At 36.3% G+C, this 26,856-nt stretch overlaps 1 protein-coding gene across 4 annotated transcripts in view; it reads right to left on the reverse strand.

Annotated features, from left to right (window-relative positions):
* ASH1L (ASH1 like histone lysine methyltransferase) overlaps positions 1-26,856 on the reverse strand; it is a 249,432-nt gene that overhangs the window by 33,256 nt on the left and 189,320 nt on the right. For all 4 annotated transcript variants that reach the window (XM_072637784.1, XM_072637785.1, XM_072637783.1 and 1 more), the window contains exons 9-12: positions 26,517-26,562; positions 26,225-26,333; positions 19,948-20,154; positions 19,696-19,842 (exon numbers count right to left, since the gene is read on the reverse strand). In XM_072637784.1, coding sequence (XP_072493885.1) covers positions 19,696-19,842; positions 19,948-20,154; positions 26,225-26,333; positions 26,517-26,562 — 509 coding nt within the window. The remainder of the gene's footprint in view (positions 1-19,695; positions 19,843-19,947; positions 20,155-26,224; positions 26,334-26,516; positions 26,563-26,856) is intronic.

Genomic DNA, 26,856 nt, shown 5'->3' on the forward strand with positions numbered 1-26,856 from the left:
GGCCTTCTAAGTATTTTAAGAACTATGACATTTGTCCTTGGCTTTCTGATAAACCAAAACTGCTGACCATGTTGCCAAGGTTGTATCCATGTAATCAGTAGAAATGATACAAAACCATAAAAGAGATCCCCATATTTTGTATTTTTATCTGTATTTTTTTCCATTTATGTAATATTGTGGATTTTCCATTTTGTAAATGGTACTTGGAATCTGCTTTAAGTAGAGCCCATTTTGAGATGAAAAACTGGTTGACTGGTGCTTCTCTACAATTGCTTGTAATATGAATAAAATGTTTCTGACAGATTTTAAACACAACACAATGAAGTCTATTTCTTCTATATGGTGAGTCAACTGCTGAATATTACCAATTATGACTTGTGTACAAGAAATAGCACACAAGATATCATCTAGAAAATGTATAATCAAAAAAAGATGTGTGCCAGTCAGGAAACAAGAAAGAAGAGCAAGATGGAGAGCCTGAGTACTTCTTGAAAATTTATTCAATGACTAAAAAAAAAAGACCTAAAGAACATCTAGTGAGCTGAAATCTTTGGAGGACTTTCGGGAGGACATGGACAAGAGATTCACAGAGTAAGAAGGTATGTATGAATTACAATTTGCACTGTTGGAGGAAGGACTGACATTAATGATATTTTGAAGTAGAAATCACAATTTTGAACTTAATTCTAACTTGCCTTGTATTTTAATATGGTTTCTTATAAACTTATTATCCCAACGAGATTCAAAGATAAAGATAACACAATCCACAAACATATTAAGTATAAAACTGAATAGGAAGAATATGATAAACAAAAGAAAACATGGTAAGTACACTAGATACAAACAAAATGCTATCAGAACTATGAGGAAGGAAAAAGTATTTTTGACTATGGGATGATTGAAGCTTCATAAAAATTAAGGCTTTTGAACTGAGTCACTAAGGATGGGTTGGATTTCACATATTTGTAAAGTGCTAGGCACAGTGCAGGTACTATACATATTAGTTATTATTATCATTATTTGTGAAGCCAGGAAGTGAGATCACAGCACAGAGGCCATTCCAGGGAAAGGAACAATTTGAAAAAAAGGTAAGGAGTTAGGAAAGTGGAATCAGAGTGAATGGCCCTATTAAATCTTGACATTTAACTTCACATCTTTCATACATAACTATTTTCTCTATTCACATAGCTACTGCACCAGTTCAGGTGCCCATCCTCTCTCAAGTGGGCTATAGCAATAGCCTTTTAGTTGTGGTCTCCCTGTTTCAATGCTTTCCTAACTCCAATCTATCCTTTCTCAACTACCAAAATGATTTTCCTAAACCATGATGATCCTATCACCTTTGTACCTGGTAAAATGCAGTGGTAAGCTATTACCTGCAGAGCCAATTATAAAGTACTCTGGCATCAAAGCAGTTCAAAGCCTGACTCCTTCTTACCTTTCCATCCTTATACTCTGCTCTCCTTCACAGACTCTACAATCCAGTTACTTGCTGTTCTTTGCAAATGATACCCCAAGTCTCCTATCTTCATGCCTTCGCATTGGCTCTACCCACAGGTAGAAAGCTCTTCCTTCTTACCTCTCAAGATTACCTGGTTTACTTAAAAACTCTTCTTATCCCCTACCTTCTGCACAAGGTCTTCCCTAGTATATACAGCTGCTAGTGCTTTCCCCTCAGAAATTACCTTCTATCTATTCTGCATATATGTTGTATGCACCTAGTCACTTACAGATCTTCCCCAGTAGAATGGCAACTCCTGGATGGCAAGAACTGCTTTTGCTTTTCTTGAATTCCAAGGGTTTAGATAGTGCTACGCACACAGTAAGCACTTAATAATTGTTTGCTAACTAGTAAGGAGTCCAGCATTGGAAAGAAAGGGAAATCAGATTGTATCCCCAAAACGATCCTACAAAATTGAGAATATTCTTGTATGAGAAAAAGAATTCTTTAACGAAATAAGAATACTTAGTTTTTTCTTAGGAGTACTGAACTAGGCAGGACCATTGATGTGCAAATTGGCCAAGTAACTGAAAATCGAATAGCACTCTAAAATAAAATATAATTAAGTAAAATGTGAGTCAGTTGAGAAAATTGTACTCAATGACAAATCTGCTAAGCTTAAGTTGATTCTAATATAAGGTAAACAAACATAAGGCTACCCTGTCTGGTCAGAGGGCCCTCATCCTTTCTGTGCTACCAGAGAACTTGCATTTTGCTGAAATGCCAAGGTTTGAATAGATTTTGCCATAGTATCGTTTTATTATTCACAAGTTACCTAGTTGCTGTGACAGTAGAAAAAGGGCTGGACCTGGGTAATGAAGTCCTTAGTTTAAATCCAGTTTCAGATACTTGCTATTTGACCCTGGACAAGTCACTTAACTTCTCCCAAACTCAGTTTCATTATATGTAAAATGGGGATAATAACAGTGCCTACCTCCTAGGATTGTTGTAGGAATAAAATGAGATGTCTGTAAAGTGCTCTGCAAAACTAGAAATGTTATTAAAATTCTAGCTATTATTATTATTGCTGGAATTGCTGCGTCAAAGTAAAATGCAGAGAGCTCCATATTTATAATGAATCAACCAAAGTAATGTATCTAGACACCTGAAACACCAGCAAGTATAAAATGAGATCCCAGAATTAATGGAGACAGATTATAATTCTGATTGGTTTGTGGTGGGGAATAAAAGAAGGGACTGTGGAAGCAAAGGAGGTAGCAGCTTCAAACAAAATGTAACAAAAAAATTAAATTTAAAAAATAGCAGTAGTTTTACATTATAATTTTTAAAAATTGAAAAAAATAGCAGTGGTACTAATGCATATACTCATTTTACCCCTAATCTTACTGGAAAAGTTCTCTAGTTTAGACACCCATTACAAATAATGCTTCCTCTTGATTTTAAATAATTGCTACTTATTACGTTAAGGAAATGTGCATGAATATGCTTTTCAGTGCTTTTAGCAGAAACAGGCATTGTATTTGTACTGTATTTTATCAGAAAGTTACATCTAGGAATGTAATCACATGATTTTTCATTCTGTTACTAATATGGACAATTAAGTTTAGTTTAATTTTCCCATTACTGCAACAACCCTACATTCCTGGTATAGCTCTAACCTAATTATATTGTATAATCTTTGTGACATGTTGCTATAGCACCATTGCTAATATTTTATTTAAAATTTTGGCATCGATGTTCATTAGGGTCTACAGTTCCCCCCTCCTCTGTTTTGACTTTTCATGGTTTAGGTATCAAGAGCATATTTGCTTTACACAAAAATTTGGTAGGATCCAATCTTTTCCTACTTTTGCCAAGTCTATAATTACTGGGATTAATTGGGCCCATTTACTCCGGCTCTACTTTTCTAACTCCTTAACTTTTTTCAAATTGCTCCTTTCCCTGAAATGGCCCATTTGAGCCCATGTTTTTAACCTTTCTTTGGGATTCCATTTATGACTTCTTCAATGTTTTTCCACTCTGAGACTGAGTTATTTAAATATTCTATTTGTTAATCAAGACATTTTGTATTTTCATAAATACTACTCTATTTCATTTGTCAGTTTTTTGGCATAGTGGAGGTAACATAGTTCAAAAAATTTTTTTACATCATGGTATGATTTCTCCTTTTTCATTTTTGATATCGGTACTTTGGTTCTCCTCTTCTTCTGAAATACCAAATTAGTTAACAGATTTTTTTAAAGCAGTTCCTAGTTTTATTAGTTCAATGCAATTTTTTTCTTTCAATTTGTTTATTTCTTTATTTTCAGAATTTCTATTTTAATGTTTAGCTTGGTTTTTAAAAATTATTTCCCCCCCCCCCCCTTTTTTTAAACTCCAAGTTGAGAGCCTCATCAGTGACTTAACTAAGTCCCTCAATGGAATCACTGTATCATGAGAAAGTCCAACAATACTGTTCACTCCCCATTTCCACCTCATATTCTGTTCCACCACCACACTGCTCTCTGCCTACCTCCACAATGTTTATCTGTCTTCTTGGACCATCATCTTTTCTTCCTCACTGACTGATTTCCATCTCCCTTTATGGTTTGTCTTTCCCTACTGGGGATTTAAGTTCACTGAGAGTAGGGATCATCTTTACCCCCTTGTTTTTGTATCCCTAGCGTTTAGCTCAATAATATCATATACTGCAATGACATGTAAGTGCTTAATAAATGTTCTCACTAGCTAGTATGCCCAAATCATTGATTTGTTCTATCTCTTTAAATTTTCCCCTAAAGATTGCTTCGGCCGAATCCTAAATGTTTTGGTAGGTTGTCACACTGTTGTCATTTTCTTTGACAAAAATTTACGCTGTTTCTAGGATGTATTTTTTGTCCCACTAATTCTTTAGAATTGTCGTTGAGTCACCAATTAATCTTTAATTCTTCCTTTCACTGTCCTTTATTTAATTTTTATTACATTGTAGTCAACAAAGAACATGTTTAATATTTGTTTTTCTACATTTTTTGGTGAGTTTTTTATGTCCTAACTACATAATCTATTCTGATGAATAAACAAACATCTTTCATATCTAACATTCCTAAATTCTATTTGGTGCCTTTGTTTATTATGTTTTTCTAGGTCTGAAAGGGGTATGTTGAGACACTCCAGTATTATGATTTTACTATCTATTTCTCCCTATAACTCATTTAATTTTTCCTGTCAGTATTTAGAAGCTATGTTATTTGGTGTATATATGTTTAGTATTGATAGAAATTCCATTGCCTGTGATACCTTTAAGCATAAGCTTCCCAGTTTATCCTTTTTAAGAATGTAGTTTTACTGTAGCCCTGTCTGAGATGATTTATTCCTTGATTTTCTGAATTTAGCATAAGCAAAACAGTTTTTCATTCAGCCATCTATTTTAAAACTTTATGTGAATCTTTGTGTTTCAATGTGCTCTCCATAAATATATTGTTGGAGCCTACTTTTTAATACATATTGCTATGCTCTTCCATTGTAAGGCTAAATCCTTCTCATTAGTATTCAGTTTAATTTTTTTTTCAGTCAACAGTTTATTTTTAAAAGAGGAGCTGGATTTTGTCAAAAGAATGGAATATGGAATAGGAAATAAATACAAACATAAGCTGGTTTTGTAAACTATTTTATAAACATAACACACTAATACATAGGATGTCCTGTAGAACAAAAACACAATGAGGGCTTAAAGATGAAGGCGTTCCCATGACAAGGCTGAAGATTTTCAGTGCCTAGTACTTGGAATTTAGGTTACAGCTCTTGTGCTTTGAATGGATCTTTAGGTAGAAAGAATACTCCAGGTTCTAACTAGACTTAAATGGAAGAATAACAATTTGGCTCAGGTAGAAATCAATGAAGTGCTTAGTTTCATGAATTATATAGCTGTCAAAGTTACTGCACATAACACGGTGCCAGTGGGGTTATTTATATTTAGCAAATTTCTTCTTGATATAGGTATGTACTTCTCTATGTCATTTTTTTCCAGGACCCGAATAGCACACTTCTCACTCAAAGTCCTGCTACGTCTCCTCTGGTAGGACTGCTTTTTCATTATGTTCTTTCAGTCACACACAGTCACTATAGGTTGTGACTTTGGCAGCTTTGGAAAGGTACTCATAAAAGAGGCACAACTCAGGCACTTCAAAACTGGGAAGATGCTCTTGCTGCTGAAACCACTGCATACCTCCTCATTTACAATTATGATCATTAATTGTTTTATTTTGCTCCATCTTCTTTCTTATACTTTTTTCCTCTCTTTGCCTTTTAATTTCCTTTTTACAAAAAAGTATGGTGACAGTGTCTTTAGCACTGTTAGGTCTTAAAAAGGCTTATTAAATATTCACCACAATTATTTAACATAGTAAGTTCTCTGACTTTTCCTAATTCTTTTATCCTTAGTGCATTACTTGTGCCTTCCCCTTCTTTTTTTCCTTTTAAGATTATTCAAATAAAACAAAATGACTTCTAGGAACTCTGTCTTATTTAGGGCTCTGAAGAGACACATTTCTCTTCTGCCTATTAGCATGTAAATATATTATCCTAGTGTAAACCCTTTCAAATGCTCAAATGTATTTACATTCCTATGCTTTTCTTGACTCTTGTATTTGTATTTCAAGGTTTCTACTAAGCTCTGCTCTTTTAATCAGTAATGCTTGGAAATCTTATATTTCATTAAAGGCCCATTTTCCCCAGCTGAAGGATTAAACTCAATTTTTAGAAGTTACTAATTGGCTGTAATGTTATGTCTTTTGAAAAATCTCCTTCCTAGCTCTGTGTCTTTGATATGGTAACTGCCAAACCTTGTGTAATTCTTGACTGTGGCTCCTTGGTACTTGAATTCTTTTGTTTTTTTTCCTAGCTGGTTGCTGTATTCTTTAACCTGACCTAGAAGCTCTGAATTTTTGCTCTGATGTTTCTAAGATTTTCATTTTGGGATTTCTTTTCAGAGGTGACTAGTGAATTTTTTCTAATTTCACTTTGTACTTTGGTTCTACTAAGTCTAAGTGGTTTCCATTTGTGATGTCCTGAAATATGATATGGAGGTTTCTTTAGGTCATGATTTTTCGGTTAGTCTGATAATTTTTAGACTTTGTTTCCCCCCCTTGATCTGCTTTCCAAGTGGACTGTTTTTGATAGAAGATACTTTACATTTTCTTCTTTTTAAAAAAGTCTCCTGATTTCATTTTTATATTTTCTGTTGTCTCTTTGTGCCATAAACTTCTGTTTGGTAGATTTAATTGTAGGGATTTGTTACATGGGTAAGTTTTTGTGCCTGTTGCTCTAGGATGTTAATTCTGATCACTGCCCTCCTGGTAGATTTGCAGGATTCCACCACCCCCAGTTTTAGACGAGGAAATATCACTTCAAGCTTGCTCCTGGTTAGAGCTCCAGAAGATAGTATTAATCTAAAGGTTCATATCATGTTCTCAAATCAGAACAAAGGAGTTGTAAGACTCATCCTTCCTTCACAGTCCCTGTCTGATTACTCAGGTTCAGCTTCAAGCCCGAGTCTGCGGACTGAATCTATCATGCAACAATGTTAATGTGACAGAATTCTGAACTTGATTCCTGGTCCCTACTCTGACTACTCAGCTTCAGACCAGACCAAGTTTACGGGCTGAATTCAAGATCCTGCTCTAGGGTTTGGATGACAGAGCTGTAGCTCCATGCCTAGTTGAAGTTCTTGATCTGGTTACTCAGAAGCAGATGGCAATCTAAGTTTGCACTTAATCTGTAGCTCTGTTTCAGGTTCAGAATGACACAACTACCTTTTCTTCCAACTTCCTGTCCATACACATAGGTAGAATCCAGCCAAGTTTCCATGCTAGAAGCTCTGTGCAGATTCCTTCTTCAGTACCTGCAGGCCTCAAGGTATGGCCTGTGCTGACTTGGGACAGAAAAAAAATATCCTATTATGGTTTCTTCTTGGATTTCCCAATCATCACTTTCTTTAGTGCTCTTCCTAGATTTTTGCTGGAGTAACTGTGGGAGGGAGCTTGCTGTACTGCTTCCCCATACTCTACATATCTTTGCTAACCTGCTCCTTCCATTCCTCCCTTTTCTTTTTAGTGGGAGAGAGTGAGCTGAAAAGGATGTGCAAGTATGGATGAGTTACAAACTATATCAAAGATCTCATTACACTATTTTTCTTCCTAAATACCCCATCTTTTGAACTTCCCCATTTCTGAACATGGCACCAAAGTCTTTCTGATCACTAACTAATGTTTGCAAATTCAGTGTCATCCTCAAATCCTAATTTCCCTCACTTCATATATCCAATTAGTTGGCAAATCTTGTTTCTATCTCCACAATATCTTTCATATTAGATCTTTATTTTATCTTGTCCAGAATAATAATACTATAGTATTTTCTATCCATCTCCAAATCATGAAGTCTATACTCTGCCTTTTCTTGCTCCCATGATTTAGACTCCCCTCCTCTTGGTCCCTGGGCTCTAACAAGTGAATTTTCTTCACCTTATCTTGTAAGGAACCAAGCCACTGTGCCAACTCTCGGGCATTTGTAAACCACAATATCACCTTGCCAAACTCCATCTCAACTTCAGCACGTAAGGCTCCTTGGCATGATTAAGGGAAGACACTGAGAACCTAGCAGAGGCCAGTTTACTCAAAAGTACCTGAATAATGCTTTAAAAAGATGAATAAGAATAAAAAATGATAAAGGAGTACAAAAAGAGAAAAAGTAATATGTTTCACTCAGTCCATGACTGCATGAAAAGACTATCAGAATCATGTAAAGTACACAGTAGACATCAGACAGAGTAGATGAGAGATATAATACAAAGTAACCTGGTAACACAGAAGGAGAATGGGGCAGACCAGCACCCTTTGCGGGCAACCTAGAAGTCTCACTCATATTAATGGCAAGAGATGGGGCTAGACCAGATTCCAGCATGGCAAGGAGTGACTCAGGGGCCTTATCCCCATCTGGGTTAAGAGGTAGGGTCGGACTACCTTCCAGGATGTCTGTACTTTATCCACACAACAGTTCAAAGTACAACTTAACATTCAGGTGCATAGGCCTGAATCATAATCACTAAGCAAGGCCAGACAATTCCTGAAGAAAGTGGTGAATGTTTTTAGTCACTGAATTCAGGATCGAGAGGATTAAACTCTTAATCCTGAAACTGAGGCAGGACACATGAGTATGTAAAAACAAAATTGGACAGACACAAAAGCTTGGACTGAGACAAGTCCAAGGAATAAACTCAGAAAAAGAGTAAATTCACAACAAATCCAAGCACAGCCTTAGAGAAAAGAATATCTTGATTACGAGGACTAGAAGAGTATGTTGAAGAAATGAAATAAGAGGTATAAAATGCAATAGGTAGGGTAGAAGAACATGACAAAGAGAATGAATATCCTAAAAGAAAATTAAAATAGGATAAAGAGAAAATGACAATTCTATGAGACAAGAAAGATTGAACAAAATAAAAAAGCACAAGAAAATAAAGCAGAAAATATAGTGTTGAAACAGATGGAGAGATAATCAAGAATTGGACTATCTAAAAAGATGGACAAAATTCTACATACATACCACATTTCAAGAAATCATTAATGAAAACTGCTTAGATATCTTAGAACTAGAGGGCTAAGTGAAAATAGAATCCAACAGCAACAAAAAGTTCCAGAAAATGTCATAAGCAAAACTAAGGGCCTTTAGGTGAAAAAAAAATATACAGCTAATAGCCAAAAAGAAAGATTTCAAGTTCCATGGAGTTGCAGTAAGTAAATGTAAGATTTGGCATCTGTCAATAGAAAGAGGAGAGCTTGGAACAGGATACTGCAAAAGACAAAAGATAAATGTTCATAGCCTAAGAAGCTATATAGAAAAACTGAGTATACTGCTATATAGAAGGAAAAAAAGAACTTTAATGAAAGATGATTGCTAAGCATTCCTGAAAAAGTCCAGAAGTGAGTGCACAAACTGAAATACAGGAAGCAAGAGAAACATAGGAAGGTATGCACATCTGATTAATTGGAAAGGACTATATGAAGATGAACTGTCTACAAGCTAAGAGTGGGAGAAATAATGAGCATCTTCTCAAAACCCTAGTATCTTAAAGGATTACACAGAACAATAACAACAGTACCTAGCATTCATACAGTGCTTTAAGGTTTGTAAAGAACTTTAAAATATTATCTTATTTTATCCTTAACCCTAAGAGAAAGTTGCTATTATTATCATCCCAATTTTACAGATGAGGAAGTGACTTGCTCAGGGCTCACAAAGTTATTAGCAAGTATCTAAGGCAGGATTTAAATTCTTATTTTCCTGAGTCATATCTCATCAATGTCCTCTGCACCTCTGATTGGACTTTTTGCCTGCAGACTGGGTCATGGGCTCCAGGGCCACTTTTTAAAGAAGAAGCTCAGTTCAATTTTTCTCCCCATTACCCAGTAGCCGCACTGCTTTATACTTTTTTGGAACTCTCCATCATGTCTTCATTTCCTAGGAAAATAATCATTGGGAAATCTAATTACATTGCAAGATTGAATCTAACTGGTACTTGCATCTCATTAGTACCCTCTGGCCTTCTGAATGAACCTCTAGGACTAAGTCAGGGCCACGGACTCTAGGACATCTATTTAAAGAGGGGGCTCAGTACAGTTATTTTCCTCATTTCATACCAGCTACGATGTTTTTGGACTTCTTTCATCATCACCATCCACACTGTCCCTACACTGAGTAGCTCCCTCCCTTTTTTTGAGCTTCCTTTTGTGTACTGTCTTCTTCCATTAGACTGTAAGATCCTTGAAGGCAGGGGTTCTCTTTGGCTTTTATTTTTATCCCCAGTATGTCAGGCACAGAGTCTGGAACATGGGAGGTATTTAATACATTAAACTCAATGGGTAACTACAGGGAAAGGAAGAAAGGGATTTAAAAGGAAGGATGGGTAAAGGAACAATCATAAGTAAAAGGAGGGGAAAGAGAAGGAGAAAAATAAAGAAAGAAACAGTGTAAAAACCTGTGACTGGTGGTAAGGAAGAAGAAGAGAACAGGAGAAAGGAAGTAAAAACCTGACATTATTTATAGAACAGACGTATTAGGCAAACTTCCTGTCTTTTACAATCTTTATTATCTTCATTGTAAATTGGAGGGTAGGGGCAATGAGAAGAAAAAGTACAAGAGGATAAGATATAAAGAAATATAAATTTAACAGTCATAACTGTGAACATGAATGAGCTAAACTTGCCCACAAAATAGATTAGCAGAATGGTTTAGAAAATAGAATCTAGCAATATGTAGTTTACAAGAAATATGCTTCAAATAGGAAGATTCATATAGAGTTGAAATTAGAGGTTATAGCAGAATCTATTATGCCTTAGCTAAAGTAAAGAAAAAAAGAGTAGAAATCAAAATTTTAGATAAGCTTACAATAAAAATAGACATGAAAAAACAAGACAAGCTAGGAAACTACATTATCTTTAAAGGCACCTGTGATAAATACACATACTTTAAATAAATAATAAAAACATTATATAATAATATAAACAAGTACATGTGAATATATATATACATATATACACACATATATTTGTATTTTTTACACATACACAAACTATGAACAACACAGCATCTAAAGACTTAAGGAAAAATTAATCAAGTTGCAGAGAATAAAATAAAGTAAAATTATAATAGTGGGAGAAATCTAACAAGAGATAAACAGAAAATTAAGAACCCGAACTTCAGAAAGATTAGAGCTTAGCACAAATCCTATGGAGAAGGAGATCAATCTTTCTCATCTCCTGCAAACCAACTGGTACTCACAGACAGGCCAACCTAGCTGAAAGAGAGACAGGAGGCAGCATGTGCCAGGGAAGCTGAACCACTGCCACCTCCAATAGAATATAATTTCTTTAAACTCATCATTATGAAATTTCATCATCTTAGAAGATCCAATTAGCCTTAGAATTCATACCTCCATCAGTATCTCCTGATCCCTGGAGGGTAGAGTTATGAACTCTTCAACCTCCATTTAAGGGGGTAGGAAGGATAGGGTGGGGGCAGGACACACATATCCTCAGATATCTCATTTCCCACTCAGCTGTACCCACTGACTTCTCCACTATGCCACTGCCCTCTCATGCACTGGCACCCCCTCACCCCACCTCTGGCTTAGCAACTTTTGTGTTGTCTTCCCCTGTTAAATTGCAAACTGAGGGCAGGGTGTTCCTGTTTTATTAATTGTATCCTCAGAACTTAACACAGTGCCTGGCACACAGTAAGTGCTTAATAAAATGTTTATTGGACTATACTGAAGAAATCAGAAAAGAGAATTCTTGTTCTTGAAGTTGATAGAGCTATCAAACGGTTCAGGTATTAGAAACTGACATAATTTTATCAGTGTAAATGACATTAAAGAAAAGGCATTACTATCTATTTTGCCACTGTACTCTTAAGGAACATGGGAACTTTCTATCTGACTTGCAGCTGAAACCTTCTATATGTGTTATATTATGCATTAGAATGTGAGCTCCTGGGGAAGAGGGACTATTTTACTTTTTGATTTGAATTTCCAGCACAAAGCTCAATGCTTTATACATAGTAACAGCTCAATGTTCAATATCCATTCTCAGAGCTTGGTACAAAGATTTACTCAAGAAATGTTCCTTTCCTTTCTACCTTCCTTCCTCCTTCCCTACTTTTATAATACATCCCTTTCTCTCTATTCACATGGCTATCACCCTTGCTCAGGTTCTCATCACATGTTGCTTAGACTACAAGGTCTACAGAACATTGCACTGAACTCACTGTTCATGCCTGTGAAACTTAACAATATACCAGCACCATGCTAGTAAATGGAATCGCTTGATCTAAACTGTCTTAGAAGATTCTGAAGATCACCTAGCAAGATAAGGTACTGGACACTTAAGTCCTTCCTTGAGTAGAACTGTCAAGCATTCAAACTCTACTGCAGAGAGTGCAACTCCGATGGGCTGGCCGATACTGTTTGAATATCAAACATACATTTGCCTAAAACACTATTTTACAGAGAACTCACACAAGGTAAGCATTCAGGTAGAGGTCAGAAGAAGCTATGCAAGGACACTCTCAAGTCTCTCCGAAGAACTTTTGAATCGACTGTGAGATATGGGAAACATTGGCACAGGACCACACAGTACAGTATACCCTTATCAAAGAAAGCACTGTGCTCTAGTCTGCAAAGCAGAATTGCAGGAGCTCAAAAGAAATGTGAGATGCACAAATTTAGAGACATATTCACTCTGTCCACATGGACAATTTATGCCTGACCTGTGCTAGAGCCTTCCAAACCTGTATTGATTTGATCAGCCACCGTCAGACACATGTACCTCAACCCAAACACAGTGATTTCATTTTGGTCCTCTCTGAACACGAGACAATAACTAACAAATCTTGCGCAATAGCATTCTATTTTATCTCCCTGCTTCAAGGTTCATCTCATGGCACCCATCCTCCCTCCACACAATAGCTGAATTGATATTCCTAAGTTCAGGTCTAACTATGTCACTGTTGTATTTCAAACTGGTACTGATTCTAGGATCAAATGTCATTTCATCTTCTGTCTCACCATTTTTCAATTCCCACAGTTCGTGTAAATTTTATATTGAACAAAATTATTAGTACAGTACAGCAGTACACATAATTTATAATAAAAAAATTTTTTTTTAATATAGGTGCTGAAAAAAAGTTGATCACCTTTCCCCTACTCCAACACATACTCTCATACTCTCAGTGTGGGTCCTATGGTAGATGAGTACCTCAGGTTCAAGGTACTCTGTAATCTATTCTAAAAGAATGAAGAAGGTAAGAAAGATTAGAAAGGAAGAAGTAAAGTAAGATGATTCCTAAACCATACTCTTATGTAGTCTTTGTGGGGATGGTAAATGAAAAATCAAAATAAGATTCTATCAATAAAAGTAGATGGGAAAGGAGATGTGGGAGGATTAAGATTAGATTGTTACAAAAATAAGCTGTATCTGATATTTATTTCGGGGTACATTTTAAAACACAAAATGAAGCATGATCTTCAAGGAGAAATAGCTCTTCAGCTGGTATAAAACATTGCTGCTATTTCATACGTGACCAGGGTTTTAAAGATAATGTAGAGCGATTCCTTTCTATTCTGGGGGCTAACTAGGGCCCTTGTGATAGGGAAATATTTCTTCATAGTTATTTAAAGGTAAGAATCAAAGATTGTAAAGGGGATTCCTGCATCAGGTGAGAGGCTGACCTAGAAAATGTAAAAGGTCCTTTTGATTATGAATACTTATGATTTTAGGATGCGTTACTTAGACAGCCATCCCACGTTCTCCTGGCTGATGCCTAAGGTCAGTCCTGCTTGAACTCATTGCTCAGTTTTTACATATATATATATATATATATATATATATATATATATATATATATATATATATATATATAAAAAATTTATTTTTCGGTTCTCAACATTCACTCCCACAAGAATCTGAATCAAAATTTTCTCCCATCTCTCCCCACCCCAGGACAGCAGGCACCCCCATCCACTCCTTACTCCAGTCTGTCCTTTCTATTACCCTCACTTCTTACATCCCCCATGCCCCTCTATTTTCCTGTGGGGCAAAACAGATTTCTATATCCCACTGCCTGTACATCTTATTTTCCAGTTTCACTGCTCTGCTTTATGTAAGAAAGTCTTGGAAGGAAAGAGTAAAAAAGTGGCCTTCATTATTACTTCAAGTGCCATTTGGGGAGGGGGAATTACACATATTCTGTATTTATTTATCTGAGAAAATACTGTGTGGCACTTAAGACTGGCAGTGGAGCAGGGTCTTAGTTCTACCTTCTAACCCACTCTGACTTTCAGAGTAAGAAACAAAGTAGGAATCCCAACCTATAGGGAAGTCTACAATTCTGTCACTCTGAACCAGCAGGGATTTTCAGCTGGGTGACAATGGGTGAGTCTAGCAACAGTCTATTGGAATGCCAAAAGAAACAAGTCCACAGGCATGATGCTCACATCCAAGCTTAGGTCAGGAATTTGCAAAGCTCAAACCAGAAAGTCAGCTATCAGATTCTGTCCTAGATCAGAATCCTTTGGGAGCTCTGATAGCTTTCAGGTCCCCTAACAATGTTACATCTCCATCACGCCTGTTATATAATGGTAAATAATATAAACATCAACTGTGACTGCGCAGTGAGATACAGGGATGAGGTGATATAAAAGGCAGGTATAAGGGGTGGTGAGAAAGAAGGATTGGGAAAATTATTTCACATAATAAGAGAAGAAGTCTATATAAAGAGAAAGGGGTGGGGATAGTGGGTGACATCTGAATCTCACTCTCATACGAACTGGTTAAAGGAGGGAAAAAATATGCAAACACACAGAGCTGAGAACAGGTAACAGCAAGCAAAGTTGGATTTTTTCTTTCTGGAGTTCAGTTTCCCAGGCTCAGGCTTATCTGTGAGCATCTGAAGGCTCAATCTCTTTTGAACCCTGATAGTTCACAGCTGTGCTGAGTCACTCAGGTTTCGTGTCTATTGACTCTGAGCCAAACAGGAGCTGAGTCTCTGTGATATACGTACTCTGAGGTAAGGTTTTGTTTCGGGGCTCACTCATTGGAAGAATGGTCACGTGATATGGCCAGATGAGATTCTGGGTAGCTCTTAAGGAGACCCCCGGTTTTGAAAACCCAGATATTGGTGCTTCTCTCTCTGGAATGCATTATATGTATGTATGTATTTTTTATTTATACACACACATATGTATGTATGTATATACATGTATGTATGTATGCAATGATCAGACAGTTGGAGTTGTCTGTTGATCTGTGATGTATGTATTGCTTATGGTCAGAGAAGCCCCTGTCTTCTGGTCTTTAGTTCTCTGTTTTTATTTTCTGGATGTAATTAAAAAGGACTGTTGACTACTTAAAAAGCTATCTTTCCTAGTAAAGCAGATCAAAAAACCTACACTAGCAGTCATCCTGAGTATGTCAGTATGGATACCTTTACAGCACAGAAATACATTTCACTCAACAGGGAGAAAGGAGAGAGGGAAGAAGGAATGTGGATTAAGAGAGGGATCAGTCCTAAGCAAAATAAACGCTAAGGATATACAAAAATGTTTACAGCGGCTCTTTGTGTGGTAGTAAAAAATTGAAAAAGGAAAGGATGTTCACCATTTGGAAATGGCTGAGCAAGGTATGGTATACAAATGTGCTGGAAGAAGGCAATAGTTTCAGAAAAATAAGGTGATACAGGAAGACTGGTAATGAACTGATATAGAGTGAAGTGAACAGCAACAACATCTTAAAGACAAACAGTGTGGAAAGCCTTAGAAATCGATCAATGAAGTGACCAACTACAAGTACAGGGGATTCATGAAGAAACACGTTACCCAACTTCCTGATACAGTACCAAAAAGTAAAATACAAACAATCCAAGGAAAACAAGAAGATTATGAAAAGAAAGTCAACCAACTGGAAAAGGAGATCTAGAATCTTAAGGAAGAAAACAACTCTTTTAAAATTAGAATTGTGCAAGGGGAAGCTTACGAGAAGAGAATGAGAAGTTATAAGAGACCAAGAAATAATAAAACAAAATAAAAAGAATGGGAAAAAAAAGGCGAGAACGTGAAACATCTCATTAGAAAAACAACTGATATAGAGATCCAATTAAGAAGAGAAAACGACTACCTGAAAGCTATGATCAAAAAAGGAATGTTGATACAAAAATACAACAAATAATTGAAGAAAACTGTTCTGAAACATTAGAACAAGAAGGGAAAGTAGAAATAGAAAAAATTCACTGATCACCTGAGAGTCTAATGAGAAAATCTACAGGAATATCACAGTCAAATTCTGAAACCCTCAGCTCAAGGAGAAAATATTACAAGTAACTAGAAAAAAACAATTCAAACATGGTGGACTTAGCACTAGCAACATTAAAAGACCACAGGTCTTATAACACTATATATTGAAGAGCAAAAGAACTGGGGTAACAGCTGAAAATATACCCAGTAAAGGTAAGCATAATCTTAAGTGGAAAAAAAAATGGACCAAGAATTGCCAGACTTTCAGGGTTCTGTTAAAAAACAAACAAACAAACAACAAAGTTGAACTTAATAGAAAATTTAACATAAAAGATTCAAGAGAAATATAAGGTACATATCAAAGATTAATTACAAAGGACTTAGTGAGGACATACTATTTACTTTTCATATGAGGAAATATAAAATGTATGTTTAAGATTGTTATTAGTAATTGGGTGGCTCGAAAGACTGGGGTAGTCCTGAGTATGATGTTGACGTTAAAAACTAAAGCCACTGAGGAAGAGGTAAAGAGTAATTATCTTATACAGATGAGGTGCAAGAGGAAGAAATGACAGAAGAATTAGATGGGGGAGGAGGGCTGGTAGTTCTGAAAGCCTACTCTCCTGGGGAATGGATTAAAGAGGGAACAATACATATATATCTAGGAGAGTATAAAAGTCTTCTAAATTCAGAAAGAATTAAAAGGCTAAGGGGATAGCGAGGGAAGAAGATAAGGGAGAGATTTTTAGAGGAAACCTTACTCACGTTAGATTTGAGTTAGAACAATAAATACATTTAGAAGGGAATAAAAGTCTTATAAGTTTATAATGAAATAAGAGGGTGAGGGAATAGGATAAAGGGAGGGGTAGAGAAAGGTGTCTAGATTAACAGGAATGGGAAAAAGAAGGAACATACATAGAAAGATTTGGACTTATGAAGATGTTATCCATCCTCAGAAAAATAGGACAAACTAGTATAGTACAGTCTTATATAGATGCATATGAACGTATATGTTTCTATATGAGCATGATTATAGATATCTTAGTACAGGTATATGTATGTAAGTGTACGTGTAAGTGTGTATATATATGTTTGTGTGTATGTGTGTACATATATATACATACATATCTGCACTTAATTGTAGCTATCTTGGGGGAGGAAGAGGGGAAAAGAACAAAGTAAAAAGTGCACAGCAGAGAACAAAAGAAATCAAGGAAGCAAACAAAAGATGGATAGCTCTGAACACAATGTGTACTATTTATTATATAGCCTTTTTTGAAATGGAAATTTATTGCTGTGTATTTTGAATCCTCTCTTACACTCCGACATGCACATGACAATGCTTTCTTTTCCCTTTCTTTTGAATTTAAGTTTCGGTATTTAAGTTTATAAAATGTTTCTCTTTTCTTAAAAAAAAAGGGCAGATCAGGACAGTATAACTCCCAAACTGTTCTGAGGGGTGAACGGGCTCATAGATTTGGAACTAAAAGGGACCTTAAATACCATCTAATCCATCCCTCTAATTTTATACATGATAAACTGAGGCCCAAAGAGAGTAATTAACTTGCCCAGTAGCACATGAATAGCAAATCATAGAGCCAAGACTGGAATCCAGGTCCTTGCCTCCAAATCCAGTGCTGTTCCACTAGGGCCCCATGCAGTCTCTAAGAACCATGGGCTTGGAGAGTGAAGGGGTGTCAGGAGCCATCTGATCTAAATCCTTAAGTTTACAGGTAAAGACAGGCCCAGGGGAGGGGGCTAAAGGGGATCAGTTCTTTCTTTCTTTTTTTGAATGGGGTTATTAGCCACATCAAGAAAATGCCATATATAGTTTATGTACATTTTAGTCAAGTATTTGGTAGAGTATTTCATACTATTCTTGTGGAAAAGATGAAGAGATGTGGAGTAGAGGAAAAATGGATTTAGAACTGATTGAATGGGGGACCTAAAGAGTAGCTATTAATAGATTAATGTCAACATGTGAAATCTTTAGGGAAATGCTCCAGGGATCCATGTTTGGTGCTGTTTAACATTTTAATTAATAACTTAAAGGAGTAGGTGGAATGCTTACTGAATTTGTAGATGATACAAAACCAAGGAAGGATAATTATGACATGAGATAAAACTTAGGGTTGAAAACGATATGGATAGGCTAGATTATTGGCCCAAATCAAATAATAGGACATTTTTATGAGGATGAAGTCACATTTTAGTTAAAAAAATTCATTGTGTCAAAAGGTTGATTAGAAGTCAAAAATACTCGTGTAATTTCATGCTGCATCAACAGGTAAAGTGATTAGGTCCTGGCAGATGACAGATCTAGTTGTATTTCCTCTGATCATATCTGGAGCGTTCAGTTCTTGGCACCACATTTTAGTAAAGACATGAATAAGCTGAAAAACATCTACAAAATCATTACCATGATAGGAAGGACTTTGGCCTGACAGCTGCATCTAAGTATCTGAAAATTCATCATGTAGGAGAGGGATAAGATTGACTCTGTTTGGCCCATAGCATGGAATTAGGAGAAATGTATGAAAGTTGTCAAAAGTCAAGCTTTACAAAAGGAGAAACTTTATAACAATTAGAGCTACCTAAAGTGTTATGTGTTGCTTTGAAAGGTAGTAAGTCCTCCCTTACTTAGTTTAGTTGTTTTCCAGTCATATCCAACTCTTCATGACCCCATTAAGGGTCTTCTTGGCAAAGATAATGGAACAGTTTGCTATTTTCTTCTATAGCTTATTTTACAGATGAGGAAATTAAGGCAAACAGGGTTCAGAGTCACACAGCTATTAAGTGTCTGAAACCAGATTTGAACTCAGGTCTTCTTGACTCCAAACCCAATGCTTTATCCACTGTGTGACCTAGCTTCCCCTCCTCCCTCATTGGAGGTATTCAAAGAAAGGCTCGATAACCACTGGTCAGGTATGTTGTAGAAGGAATGACACTTACAGCTCTGAATTTCTATAGTTATAAACTTTGAGGAGTGAAGGGAACGAGTTCCATGCTTTTCTTGAATCCTTTTCAGTACCAAACACAGTTAGGCAAATAATATATATTTAATAAATACTTAATAAATCAACCAATTAAATGCCAAACTGATTCCTTATCCAAAAGTCCCTGAAGTTACCCATCAATCTTAAATGCTATCCTGGGAATAGGTTATGGAAATGGAATATCTAACTAGTGAGATCAAGGGAATTTGCCTAATTTGCCTTGTGTAGTTATCCATCCTTAATTTCTAAATCTAAAGGACTATAACTTATAGACTGGTTGCAGTCTGCATTGGTGGATGGAGTTTCCACACTAGAGAAATCAAGAGTCCCTGAGGCATTAATGATAACCAGAGTTTCCTGGCTGTGCAAAATACCACTTGATTCATCAGAGCTTTGGGTGCACCTTCCTTCTTCCTTACCATTTCTGCATTTCGCAATTTGGGTTACAGCTGTGATTGATGAACCGGGCCTCATTGCCCATGCGGTAGCTGTCAATCACCATTCCACTGTCCAGATTGAGGCAGTAGTGGTCACTGTGATTATGGTATTGTTCAATCATTCTGTTCCTGAAGAAAGGAGGAATGCATGAAGACTAAGTTAGCTTACAATTTAAAGTAAAACCAAGTGCTTTGTCTTAACATCTAACATTTTCCACACTGGACTTACTGTACCTGAATTCCTGCTCACTGACAACTTCTCCCAAGTATTCGATGATGAACTGGCCAGCTTTCAAAGGTTCTTTGGTCCGGATCCCCCAGCCCTTCTCCTCAGCTCGGAACCGCTCAAGACACTGTACCCACTCATGCCTTTGTATCCTCTGATTACAGCACTGCTCCCCACAGGGGCAGGTATTGGGGGAGCACTCAGCAAAGATCATTCTAAAGAGAAAAAGAATCAGAGGTCAAATCCCAGCTTTCATAAGATCTACTGGGTATCCAACAAGGACAAATGACTAGAAAATGAGATAGACTGTTCATTTAGTGAGAATGACTGGTGAATGATAACACATAGAAAATCTAAATATTGACCAGTATCTGTAAAATGCTGAAAGGTCTCTAGTTCACTGGATCAATCTCTACGGAAGATTTACAGTAGGACGAGGACCAGAATCATACAGGACAAATGGGTTGTAGGTTGCAGTTGTGGAAGCAATTTCTATACTGATAAGATTCCACATTTGTTGAGGTATGGAAGTTATGTTGTAAAGTTTTTAGCCAAGATGACTATCTGGAGAGAAGCCAAGGGCATGTGCCTAAATCCAGCAAAAATCTAAAAACAGTACCGTGTCAAAAATAATCAAGAAATACAATGAGCAGCAACTTCAGTGACTTTTTCCAACCCAAAACTGTACAAATCAGCCAGAAGCCTACAAGTAGTAGATCTCCTTACCTATGCCAGAGCTCAGAAAAACAAGTCAGTAGCCTCTGAGTATACCAGAGGCTGACTAAAGACATATATAACTTATAAGGTTCTATACTCCCGGGAGGACTGCCCAAAGAAAGCTGGAAAGACTGAGTTTTAATAATCAGTGCACCATGCCTGTTGTCAAAGCAGTATTCAGATTGAGATGTCACAGAGGGCTCCAGAGCTTGAAAACTCAAAGACTGAGGGGGGGAATAACCATGATAAGTAGACATCAACATGGAATCCAAGTGACTTAGGCTGAGATTAAGCAGGAACAACTACTTCACCCACAATGGCAAAAAGAAGCAGAACTTGGCCCTAGCACAAAGCCCCAGTTAAGGAACTAAAGCTGTAAAGATGAATAAACAAAAGATATTGAATACTAGGAGGAATCATGATAGATTTAAAGAAACCCAAAATTCCAACTAAAAAGGGTAGAATATCCCCAATTGATAAATGGTCAAAGGATATGAAGAGGCAATTTTCAGAGGAAGAAGTTAAAGATATCTATAGTCATATGAAAAAATGCTCTAAATCACTTTTGATTAGAGAGATACAACTCAAAACAACTCTGAGGTACCACATCACATCTATCAGATTGGCAAACATGACAGAACAGGAAGACGATAAATGTTGAAGAAGATGTGGGAAAGTTGGAACACTAATACATTGGTGGTGAAGCTGTGAGCTGATCCAACCATTCTGGAGAGCAATATGGAACTATGCCCAAAGTGCTACAAAAATATGCATACCCCTTTGACCCAACAATATCGCTTCTAGGACTGTATCCCCAAGAGAGCATAAAAATAGAAAGGGTCCCACATGTACAAAAGTATTTACAGCAGCACTCTTAGTGGTGGACAAAAACTGGAAATCAAGAGGATGCCCATCAATTGGGGAATGGCTAAATAAATTATGGTATATGAATGTAATGGAATACTACTGCACTATAAGAAATGATGAATAGGAAGACTTCAGAGAGGACTGGAAAGACTTATATGATCTGATGCTGAGCAAAAGGAGCAGAACCAGGAGAACTTTGTGCACAGCAACAATCACACTGTGCAAGAGTTTTTTCTGGTAGACTTGGAGCTTTGTAGCAATGCAAGGACTTAAAAAGATTCCCAATAGTCTTCTAAGGTAAAATGCCTTCCACAGCCAGAGAAAGAACTATGGAATTCAATCGCTGAATGTAGCAGATAATTTTTGTGTATTATGTTTCGGTTTGTTATATGATTTCTCCCATTCAATTTAATTCTTCTACACAGCATGACTACAGTAAAAATGTATTTAATAAGAATGTTTGTGCGGAACCTAAAAAAAAATAAATAAATAAAAATAAAAAGGGTAGAATAAATCCACTACTATAGCAAGCAGAGACTAAAATGGATTTTCAACAAACCATGTAAATATCTATAAGAAATGAATGGATAAAAACTGGAATAAACATTCTAGAGGAAACAACTACAAGAATAAATAGCTTAGAAAAAAGGGAAATCTTTCCTGAGTTACAGGACCTCCTGAAAATTAGGAAAGACCAAACAGCAACCAATGACTCCAAGAGATAGCAATAAATATTAGGGGAAAAAACTAAAATGCAAAAAAATAGGACAAAATGTATCCTGTTATCAAAAACAAATGACCCAGAAAACAAGTCAAGGAGAGAAAACTTAGGTATCACTGGACTTCTTGAAAAGTATAATTTTTTTTTTTAAAAGAGGGAGAAAGAAAGCCTGAGACATTATATTTCAAAAAATCATAGCTGAAAATTGCCCAGAGACATTAGAATCAGAGGGTAAAGTGAAAATACATTTTTAAAAAAATCTACTGATCAAGGAAATCCTAAATGGAAAAATCCTAGGAAATATCGGACAAAATCCAAAGCTTCCGCATCAAAGAAAAAATACTGCAAGTAGCCAAAATCAAATAGTTAAAAGTACCAAGTGTCTAGAGCCAGATACACAGAAGACCTGGCAGCTTTTTATATAAAAGAGAGGAGATCTTGAAATACAGAAAATATTTCAAAAGGTACAGAATTACAATGAAGATTAACTTATCCCACAAAGTTAAGCATAATCCTATAATGAAAAATGTACTTTCAGTGGAATAGAGATCTTTTGAGAACTACTGATAAAAAGACTATAACTGAACTGAAATTTTGAAATATAAAGACAAGGGTCAAGAGAAACCTAGAAAGCTAAATTTGAACAACTGAAAAAACTTATGAGATGAACTGCTAATATCCTAATGGAGGAGAAGAAACAAGTGTCACTTCAGAACAAAATGAGCAAGTTAAATAAGACAGAGGACCTAGGGGAAGATCAATTTGAAAATCTTAAGGAAGGAAAGAAAAGGCAAAATAAAAAGAATATGCTAGTATGGACAGGCAGATGAATTTACTATTTCTCATGGGCAGTTATGTGACAAAGTTGATAGAGTTCTAGGCCTGGAGTCAGGAAGACCTGAATTCAAATCTGGCCTCAGACATTAGCTGTGTGAACCTAGGCAAGTCAATTAACCTCTGTCTGCCTCAGTTTCCTCAAGCCTAAAATGAGGATAATAATAGAACTCACCTTCCAAGGTTGTGAGGATCAAATCTGTAAAGTGCTTAGAGTAGTGCCTGGCACACAGTATGAGTTTAAATAAATGCTTGCTCCCTTCCCCTTCTCACTAAAGTAAGAAAGAATATTGGATTTAAAGTCCCAGATCTACCAGTCACTACCTATCCTTGAACAAATCCCCTCTCATCTCTTTAGGCCTTGATTTCTTCACCTATGCCTGATACTTAGTACATGCTTAATAAATGCTTTTTCCCATTCATAACTGGAATGCAGGAGGAGTAAACAAACATGGGGGAAGGGCTACAATGAATGGATATCAGGTAAACCTGATTCTTATCTGAGTCAGACAAGGGAAAGTTTAACACACACACACATGTATAGAGTAAGGTGTGAAAATACACCAACTCAGTATGGAAACAGGTGAGATGAGGGAAGGAGGGAGGAAGTGAAATAATACTGCAATAATATCAAGGGCAAAACAGTTACAAGCAAAACAAATTTTCTGACCCTGAAGGGAGATTAAAAGGAAAAAAAAAAGATCTGGAAAATTAAGAGGGCGACCATCAATTGAGGAATGGCTAAACTAATTGTGGTATATGAATATAAAGAAACATTGCATAGACAGAAATGACAAAAGAGATTGTTTTTAGAGACTCCTTGGAATTATGGACTGATAAGAGTGATGTGAGCAAAACCAGGAAAGCATTTTACAGGGACAACATCAGTGTAAAGAAAAGCAACCTTGAAAGACTTGAGAATTCTAATAAAAGCACTAACCAAGCACTTCTTCAGAGGACCTATACTGACCCTCAGAGACAGGTGAGTAGGATGGTAAAAAGAACTGGACCTTAAGATCAAGTTACATAAGAATGCTCTAGGTTTAGCACAGAGAAAACTTGGGGGAAGACTTGACAACTACCTTCAAGTATTTGAAGGATTATCATCTTGAAGAATTAGACTTGATTCTTTTTGGTTACAGAGGACAGAACAAGAGAAGTTGAAAAGAGTTAAATAAACTTAGGTTTGATGTAAAAAAAAAAAAAAAAACATTCCTAATAAATAGAGCCACCCATGGTAGGTGTTCTAGGTTGTACTAAATGGTCTTTGAGTTACCTTCTGACAGAGATTCTAGGCTGGTCAAGCTAGGGTCAAGATTGTGAATGGAAGAAAATGAACCCAGAGCACAGAGAACAGATTGGAAGAATAGACAGGGAGGGAGGCACTGGAGTTCAGAGTACAATATTCTTCAGTACCTTCCCCACTGTTGTGGTTAGGCTAGTCTACTATTTAGGTGTGGCCCATAGAACTGCCACAAACATCACATCTTCTTTCATTTTATTCTCCTTGCCTAAAGTATTATTCTCATCCAAATCCTACCTACTTCTTTAAAGTCAACCTCTTCCATGAGACAACCTTTGATTACTCCATTTCTTTTTTAAAAATTCATTCAACAAATATTTATTAAAGAAAGTAAAAATACCAAGTAAGCTTCAATCTGCACTCAGGGTTCATCAGTTCTCTCTTTGGAGGTGGAAAGCATTTTTCATCATGGGTCTGGATCAAAGTAGGTAAGTCTTTCACAGTTGAGCATCATTACAATATTGTTGTTACAATGTCCTCCTGATTCTGCTTACTTCATTTGGCATTAGTTCATTTACGTCTTCCCAGGTTTTTCTAGAACCATATTCTTCATTATTTCTTACAGCACAACAGTATTCCATCACAATCATATGTGCCAACTTGTTCAGTCCTTTCTCAACTGATGGGAATCCCTCAATTTCCAATTCTTTGTCACCACAAAAAAATTTGCTGCTATAATTATTTTTGTACATATAGGTCCTTTTTCCTTTTCTTGGGATACAGACCTAGTAGTAGTATTGCTGGTTCAAAGGGTAGGCAAAGTTTTCTGGCCCCTTTGGATATAATTCTAAATTGTTCTCTGGAATGGCTGGACCAGTTCACAACTCTACCAACACCTTTACTGTAGCTATTTTCCCACATCCCCTCCAGAATTTGTCATTTCTGACAGGCATGAAGTAATACCTCAGAGTAATTTTAATTTGCATTTCTCCAATCGAGTTATCTTTTTTATATGACTATTGATCATTTTGATATCTTCTTTTAAAAACTGCTTATTCATATCCTTTGACCATTTATATTAACTGGGGAAAGGCTCTTATTTCATAAATTAGGTTTAGTTCCCTATATATTTGAGAAATGTGATTACTCCATTTCTAATAGGTCTTAGATGCTGAACTTCTAGAGAACTCATTGTGAACCATACCCTTTAGTACTTAAGTTATGCCTTATGCTGTTCTCCTTATTACAGGATCAGAAGAGAATTCAGAGCCAGACCACTGAGAGCATAAAGAAGTTTCTTAATTGCCTGCTGATTAACCAAATACTGTAACTAAAGGCCATTTTACTAGGTTAGTGAAAGAGCTTCTCACAGATTGACTATAACGAGATTTTTCTTATTAAGAATTTAAGATTAATTTATCTAGCCTACTGCTTCCAGGCAGGACTAAACCATTTCAGAGAGATGGTAATTAATATAATTTTTAAAGATTGCAGTCAACAGAAATTCTAAAATCTCTTTTTCTAACCTAAAATATCCATCCTATAACTTCTGTTGATGAGATTTTGTATTCTATACCAGCAACATTCTAGCTAGGTTTGTAAAGCTCTTTGAAGTCAATTTAACGTATTTTATTTATCTAATGGTATAGTATATTATGCATCTCATTTAATTTACATTTCAAAGTAATAGTCTCTTTAGGTTGTAGTAGTATGGCATAGTTTCATGGTCAGGAAGATTTGAGGCAAGTAATTTCAGTTCTCTAAACCTGTTCTGGGGAATGATGATAACAATTACCTTTAGGGTTAATGTAAGGCTCAGATGAGATGATAATGTATGGAAAGTACTTTTCAAATGTTCGTGCACTATACAAATACCAGTTATAATATTGCTGATGAATATTACCTGTTGAGGCAGTCATCCATACAACCCTTCCTATTGCCGTCATCTGGTTTTTTACAGTTGCAGGTGGTAGCCTCATAACCAGAAAGAGGTTTAACATCAACGTAGACATCTTGAGGAGGGAGGAAAGAGAAGTCTGTGAGTCAGGATAAAATACAGTTTTTCAACAGTAAAGCCATGGAAAATTAGGAGGATGGGATGAGATGGAAGCAGAAAATAAAAGGGGACAGAAGTAGGTTAAGAACAAATGCAGACAAAAGTCATCAGAGTCCTTTGATAGTTACAAGTTACTCACTTGAACGGATTTTTTTGTATAGTGGGACATCTGGCTTTTTATATAGCTAGAAGAAGAAGAGAAGAAATGTCTTGATACAGTATTTAACTTCAAATGTCAGTTAGTAGCAACAATCACTACAAAGACAGGAAATTATCAGTAAACTCTGCTCATATGGAAATATTTTAAAAGAATTTCTGTGTAAAATACGCTTGAAGACAACTCTTGCTGAAGTTTTAACTTTGGATAGAGGGAACCTTCACTAGAAGATGGGGACAAAGAATTGGAATCACTAGGAGAAGCCAGAATGATGTAAAGAACTGAGTGGCATTTTGTCTGATAGCCTTAACCAGAACCTCAA

This window comes from Notamacropus eugenii, chromosome 2 (assembly GCF_028372415.1).
Source record: "Notamacropus eugenii isolate mMacEug1 chromosome 2, mMacEug1.pri_v2, whole genome shotgun sequence".
In the NCBI taxonomy this organism is placed as follows: Eukaryota; Metazoa; Chordata; class Mammalia; order Diprotodontia; family Macropodidae; genus Notamacropus; species Notamacropus eugenii.